The 6207-nt window shown below is 54.8% G+C and overlaps 4 protein-coding genes across 4 annotated transcripts; 3 read left to right on the forward strand and 1 right to left on the reverse strand.

Moving 5' to 3' along the window:
- The first annotated feature begins 19 nt into the window (after window positions 1-19).
- On the forward strand, window positions 20-1548 carry LOC6600971 (leucine-rich repeat neuronal protein 2). Its single transcript, XM_002025973.2, has one exon. The coding sequence runs from the start codon at window positions 35-37 to the stop codon at window positions 1454-1456; it is 1422 nt and encodes a 473-aa protein (XP_002026009.1). The 5' UTR covers window positions 20-34; the 3' UTR covers window positions 1457-1548.
- Window positions 1549-1674: 126 nt separating this feature from the next.
- Window positions 1675-2689, reverse strand: LOC6600970 (venom allergen 5.01). The gene is made up of 2 exons (XM_002025972.2): window positions 2542-2689; window positions 1675-2473 (listed from the first exon to the last, which is right to left on the reverse strand). The coding sequence occupies exons 1-2, from the start codon at window positions 2683-2685 to the stop codon at window positions 1748-1750; spliced, it is 870 nt and encodes a 289-aa protein (XP_002026008.1). The 5' UTR covers window positions 2686-2689; the 3' UTR covers window positions 1675-1747.
- A 65-nt stretch (window positions 2690-2754) lies between these two features.
- On the forward strand, window positions 2755-4019 carry LOC6600969 (venom allergen 3). Its single transcript, XM_002025971.2, has 3 exons — window positions 2755-2997; window positions 3059-3450; window positions 3508-4019. Exons 1-3 carry the CDS (start codon window positions 2755-2757, stop codon window positions 3977-3979), a joined length of 1107 nt encoding a protein of 368 aa, XP_002026007.2. The 3' UTR covers window positions 3980-4019.
- Window positions 4020-4169: 150 nt separating this feature from the next.
- Window positions 4170-5329, forward strand: LOC6600968 (venom allergen 5). Its single transcript, XM_002025970.2, has 3 exons — window positions 4170-4358; window positions 4420-4805; window positions 4863-5329. The coding sequence occupies exons 1-3, from the start codon at window positions 4170-4172 to the stop codon at window positions 5236-5238; spliced, it is 951 nt and encodes a 316-aa protein (XP_002026006.1). The 3' UTR covers window positions 5239-5329.
- The last annotated feature ends 878 nt before the right edge of the window (window positions 5330-6207 follow it).

Below are 6207 nucleotides of genomic sequence, written 5' to 3' on the forward strand. Positions count from 1 at the left end.
AGTCGTAGCGTTCAGTGTGCCAAGAACCTTCATCATGGGGAGAATCGCAGTCAGAAATACGTGTAGAAGCAGGGCAAGGGTGGCCTTTTTCCTGCTGCTGGTGGTACTGGTGTCCGCCTGTGGGGCGGAGAACATCGACGCCGATGCACTGGATCGTTTCTGCTACCCAGAGTCGAAGCGCGACTCGCGGCTCTCCTGCGAGTGCAACAATGTGAGTGCCGCGCCCTGGGGCATGAGAGCCCTGCGCATCGACTGCAGCTACAAGGAGTACCGCACAGCGGATCTCTCAGAGGTGCTGCCACTCTACATAGACACGCTGGACCTCTCGTGGAACGCCCTCGACCAGGCGCCAGTCTTCAACAGCGACAGTCTCCACCAGCTCAACCTGATGCACAACAACATCAGCCGACTGAGTGCCAACAACTTCGCCAAGCTGAGCAGCCTGCGGGAGCTGTACCTGGGCTGGAACAGCATTTCGCAGGTGGAGGCGCAGACCTTCGCCGGTCTGCCCCATCTGCAGGTGCTCGATCTGGCGCACAACAACCTGCACTCGGTGCCAGCACAGCTGTTTGCCCCCCTGCTGGTGCTCACCTCGCTGGACCTCTCCTGGAACCGGAAGCTCAACGAGACCACGCAGCTGCAGAGTGGAGATCTGTACACGGTCCTGGGGATCAACTGGAAGCTGACAACTCTCCGCCTCGATGCCTGCAAACTGAATGAGCTCCGATTACCGTCAGGGGCGCCCCTCAAGGAGCTCTCCCTGAGGCGCAATCTCTTCCAGCGCGTGCCCGGCCAGCTGCCGCAGACGCTGCTCCACTTCGACATCAGCGACAATCTGCTGGAGCAGCTGCTGCCCGAGGATACGGCCAATCTCACCCAAGTCCGGCAGCTGTTTGTGGAGGACATGTCCCTGCTGCAGGGAGTGGCTGCCCATGCTCTGGTTCCCCTCGAGCTGCTGGAGTCGATTAGCTTTCAGAACAGCCGGCGCCTGAGCCACTTCGACGGTGACGCCTTCGGTCCGCTACCAAAGGTCCCCTCCCTCCGTACGATGTCATTTCGTGGGACTCTTCTGCGCTCTTTTAATTCCTCGCTTTCGCCGGTTTTTGCAAAGCTTACCGAGCTGGATCTCAACGGTGTCCCGCTTCACTGCGACTGCGAGCTGGTCTGGCTAAAGAAGCTCTGGATTGAGACGGGCGGACGCTGCCTCAAGCCGTCGCGCATCCGCGGCATGCTTCTGTCCTCGGCCCGCCACGACGCCTTCAGCTGCGACACCTGGCCGCGCTGGGCCTACGGGGTGGTCGTGCTCACCCTAATCGCCTTGAGCGCCGTGGGCATCTACCTGATTGTGATGGGTCTGCGACCGCATCAAGGCGTCACCATGCGGCGGAAGGTCGGGGCTGGCAGTCCCTATGCCCGCGTCACCATCGAACCCAATCGCCAGGAGAACCTGAGCTAGACGTGGAGTCTTGAGGACTTTGAGGTTTCCTATTAACTTTTCTGTGACTGTTTTTGTATATAACCCAATAAACAATTGAATATTTAAGTGAATCCAAAGACCCCAGCCCCCAAAGAGGTGATCTATAGCCAAATCGATGGAAGAACTGGTTCTGTGGTTGGGTGTTTAGTCACGCTGTTGAATGGACTTGGACCCCTTATCGATTAAAGAGTCGGAAATAGATTACCCCGGATGGGTATTCACGTATGTGTATTTGAGTGAGAATCCTCTAATAGAACGTCAGTCAAATGTTTAGGCACGCTTGGGCCTGGACTTGGCTGAAATTGACTCCATGCCGTCCTCACTGTACTTCATTTTGATGAGAAGCGTCGGCTTTGGCACATAACGATCCACGGCGTTCACATCAAAGGGCTCCTCCACGGCACACAGATTGGGGAACTGGGGATTGGTGCCCGTTTGGCAGCCGGCAGCCGCCTTGTGGCCGATGGCATAGGCTGGCTCGTGGTGCACATTCTGCCGCGCGAAGTTGCAGACAATGAACTGCTGTTGCCAGCGGTGGCGCTGCTGCTGGAGAACGCCACAGCCCATGTGGGTGGCACGCTCCTGGATCAGCTGGCGGAAGCTGGTGATGTCCTTGCGGAGTCCCAGCCCGAGCCCTGCTGTTGCCTTCTTGTACTGATTGAACCAATTGTAGATCTTGTGGCCGATCAGCTGGCGTTGGCTGAAGCGATTGGCGCTGAAGATGACGTGTCCCACGATCTGGCCTACGTGCTTGAAGCGCCTGGTGTTGCGGCAGTTGTCGGTGGCAAGGTGGCACTGCTTGACCGCCAACTCTGCCAATTTTGCCAGCTCGGGGTCCCACTGGACGGTGGCCATGCGCTCGGCGGGCGGCCATTTTCTAAATGCGCCGGAGGCCACCTGATTGCGGTAGAGGTTCACCTGGCGGACGATGAACTGCTGCATATCCGCACTCATTGGTATCAGCCTGGCGCCGCTCTTGCACTTCGCTCCAAGACTCTGCGGAAAAAAGAGAGAGCGCTAGAGTTGGGTGCAACTCGAGGGGGGCCAGAAAGACATCCACGTACGCCGTTGTTGTTGCAGGCCACGTGCTGCAGGGCTGGGCGAGAGCACCAATGCTCCTGGCAGTAGTCCCAGCCGTGGGCGCAGGAGAACAGGCAGAAAAGGACGAGGGCAAGGACCCCAACGTAGATGTGCGACACACGAAACATGCTGTCAGATTGACGAGCGAAGGCAATTGCAGTCGCAATTTGTTTACCCCGACACGCCACCTGCGGAAAATGGCGATTTCCATGGTCGAAAGCGACATGGAATGCGGCGGGGAACATGTCACAGTCCGTCAGCCATCAGTTACCATGGATGGGACGTGGCCAGCCCGCAGAGTTCTCTGTCTTTGGATCTCGATCTGTGTCTGTCTCTGTCGTTGCTGCGTTTCCGCGAAGAATGAGAAAGTCTTCGACTACTGCGGAGAGGATGTCTGCGTTGCCGGCACGGGACCCCACCTGGCCTGCAAGCATTCACGGGTGAGTGGCAGTCTGCAGACCCATCAATTGTCCTCGCTTGATATCCCCGAATCCTTGTCAGGCATTCGACAGCGCAAAGTGTCCGCCGGGCGCAAGGCTGCTGAGGATTGACAACTCGCTGGCCCGCTTCATCGTCAGGGAGCACAACGTGGCCCGGAATCAGGTGGCGCGTGGCACCTTCCGCAAATTGCCTCCATCGCGACGCACCCTAACCGTCCGCTGGGACGAGCGACTGGCCTGGCTGGCAGAGCTCAGTGTGATGAAGTGTCAGCTGGAGCGACACACCTGTTTCGGGTCGCCCTCGTACCAGATGCCGGGACAGAACGAGGCCTACAGCAAGTTCCGCGGCGATCAGGACCATCTGAAGGTGCTTCGATCCCAGCTGAGGGCCTGGAAGGACGAATATATATACGTGGATCTAACCACCATTCTGGGTGGCAACAATCTGACCAAGTGAGTGTGCTGCCTTCAAAAACCCGCCCCCCTCCTCTCTGACCGTTTGAGCTCCAGACAGGATGTGGGACACTACCTGCAGATGATCACAGCCTCGGTCGAAGGCTTGGGCTGTGCCATGGCGCTGTATAAAAAAGATGGCTGGACCTACCACATGACGAAGTGCATCTACAGCTGTTACCACGACTGCCTTCCCATCTACCCCACGGGCGACTACCCGGGACAACACTGTCGCTTTGGCGTCAACGACGCCTACCAGTCCCTGTGCTCCGAGAGAGAGCATCTCATGTGCGACGAGTCCGACTGCTGTGACCTAACAGATCCAAAGAGCGCTTCAGAGGACTACCCTCTCGACGAGGATATAGCCACTCGCTACAGGAAATTTGCCTTGCAATCGAAGCCCGGGGCCAGATCCAGGAAGGCTACCTACCGTCAGGTGTTGGAACAGAGAGCAAAGAAAGGGACTAAACTGAATCAGACAACACTAAAGAAGCACCAGCTGTTCAGGACTCCAGCGAGGCATCCTTAACGACAGACAGATCAAATAAAGAATACAAAATTGATCCATACGGGGTACGGCTATGGTGGCAGAACCTTCAGGCCTGATTGACGCCATCGAAACGAATCGAATCGGATTCGATGGGGCTTAAGATCCAGCTGAAATTACTCGTATTTCTTTGCACGTTCATCGGTTCGTTCCAGTTAGTTTCGATCCGAATATGAAGATCTGCAGTTCCATCCTGTGGTACGCAGCCGGACTGCTGTTTTTATGTGCCCTCAATGAGGTCCGTGCCCAGAAGAAGCCGAAGTACTGTAGCCGGGCAAAGCCTCCGAGCAAAACAAAGTCGGACTACTGCGCCCTGCCCTCTTGTGGAGGCGCAGAGCACATTGGCTGCAACAGCAATAAGGTAAGACTCATCTGCTTCGTGCTGGAGTGCCTCCCAAGTATCCGCGGTATCCTTTCTGCAGCAATTTATAGAGGGCTGCGTTGGGAACATGTTCAACGTATCGCAGAATATGCGAAACTTTATTGTGAAGCAGCACAACATCTACCGCAACATCGTGGCCAGGGGCAAGCTCCACGGCCTGCCCCCGTCCGGCCGCATGCTCAAGATGCAGTGGCACGAAGAACTGGCCGAGGTGGCCCGATTCGCTGCCTATCGCTGTTCCATTGGGCCGGTCCACAAATGCCATACCACACTGGAGTATGCAGGGACCGGCTACAACATGGCCTACAACAAGTTTCCCAGCGCCCAGGACCCCACCAAGATAGTCCGGGCCCAGCTGAAGGCCTGGTACGAGCAGTACCAGTACGCGAATACCCAGAGCATGATATCGGGCAAGTCAGCCGCCGGGTGAGTGCGGGAGTTCTGTGGGAGTGTCTGTGCTGGATACTGATTCTGATCTTTCAGCCAGGAGATAGGACACTTCCTGCAGCTTGTTTCGGGGCTGGCCGATCGCGTTGGGTGTGCCATTTTCAGTGCAAAGCACTTCAGCTACAACTACCAGACCCTGGTCTGCGCCTACAGCTGTTCGTATAAGAAAAAATTACCCGCCTACAAGATAGCGCGCATCCCGGCCGAGGATTGTACCTGCGGGTCCGATCAGGATTTCAAGAATCTCTGCAGCGGCTTCGAACGGGTCAGGAGCTGCGAACACGATGCCCCCATGGGCAGCCACCTATCGCCAGATGCAAAACTCATAGGCGTGGACTACGATAACCTTTTGAATGCAAATCTGAATCCAAAACCCACGCCTTCTGAGAATTTGTGGCAGGGTAGGGGATGAGGCAACGCAGCTGTTCCCTCACATAAATATGCACAAGACATGCAACGCGATTTTCAAGCTTCAATAAATGGTTGAACGGTACAATGTCAAAGGTGGTTTCCATCAGTTTATTCAATCGATGGGTCCAGCTGCCAACAGTTGGAAGAATGCTCCACTCCTGTTTTAATTGAAATGAAATTGCAATTTTCTGCCCTCAATTATCGATTTGCTTAGACAATACAATCCGTGGATATTTTCGCATTCCACGCGGCGCATCGAATTGATTTATTCCACACTCTGTTGCGGCTTGAATTCAATTAAAATCCGTCAGCGATCCGCCACGTGGATGCCCTGTGTCGATGTCCCCCCCAGTTCCCGTTCACGTCCGAGGGATAACGCAATTTATGGCACTGGCAGCCGTGCTCCACTCAATTGTACGCGAACGGGGACCGATATTAATAATAATAATAAAGTGTGTAATAGTCGCTGCCATAAATACTCGGCCATGCATCTGCAGTCGCGCAGGGGGCAAGAGATTTACGAGCTTGCCCCATGGAATTCGCATAAATAAATATCTCTCTGACTCGTTCGACACCAGCCACAAGGGGACAAATTATTAGGCCTGACCCGATATCCGGCATCGAATGAGGGGGATAAATATGCCTCGAGCATTAATTAAATGCCAATTGGACGTCTCTTTGTCCAGCTACCTTTGTTTTGTTTTTGGATTATCTCTTGCCAAGGATTCGCCGAATTTAATTGGGAAACTATTCCCATTAAAGGACAACGTTTCAAGGGCTATTTAAGCTCTCCGACCATTATCTGATGACTTTTACTCCGGAGGTGGGGCACCCTGCCCATCCCATACATCATTTAACCCCATTGATAACTAGCTTTAGCATAGATGGGGGGCTTTTACCTCCAAAAGGACTCCCAGAACTGCAAGTTGTCAGAAAATTATTGACAAGTAATTTGCATTTCATTACGACA

The sequence above is a fragment of the Drosophila persimilis genome, unplaced genomic scaffold (assembly GCF_003286085.1).
Source record: "Drosophila persimilis strain 14011-0111.01,24,50 unplaced genomic scaffold, DperRS2 tig00000002-arrow-pilon, whole genome shotgun sequence".
Classification (NCBI taxonomy): Eukaryota; Metazoa; Arthropoda; class Insecta; order Diptera; family Drosophilidae; genus Drosophila; species Drosophila persimilis.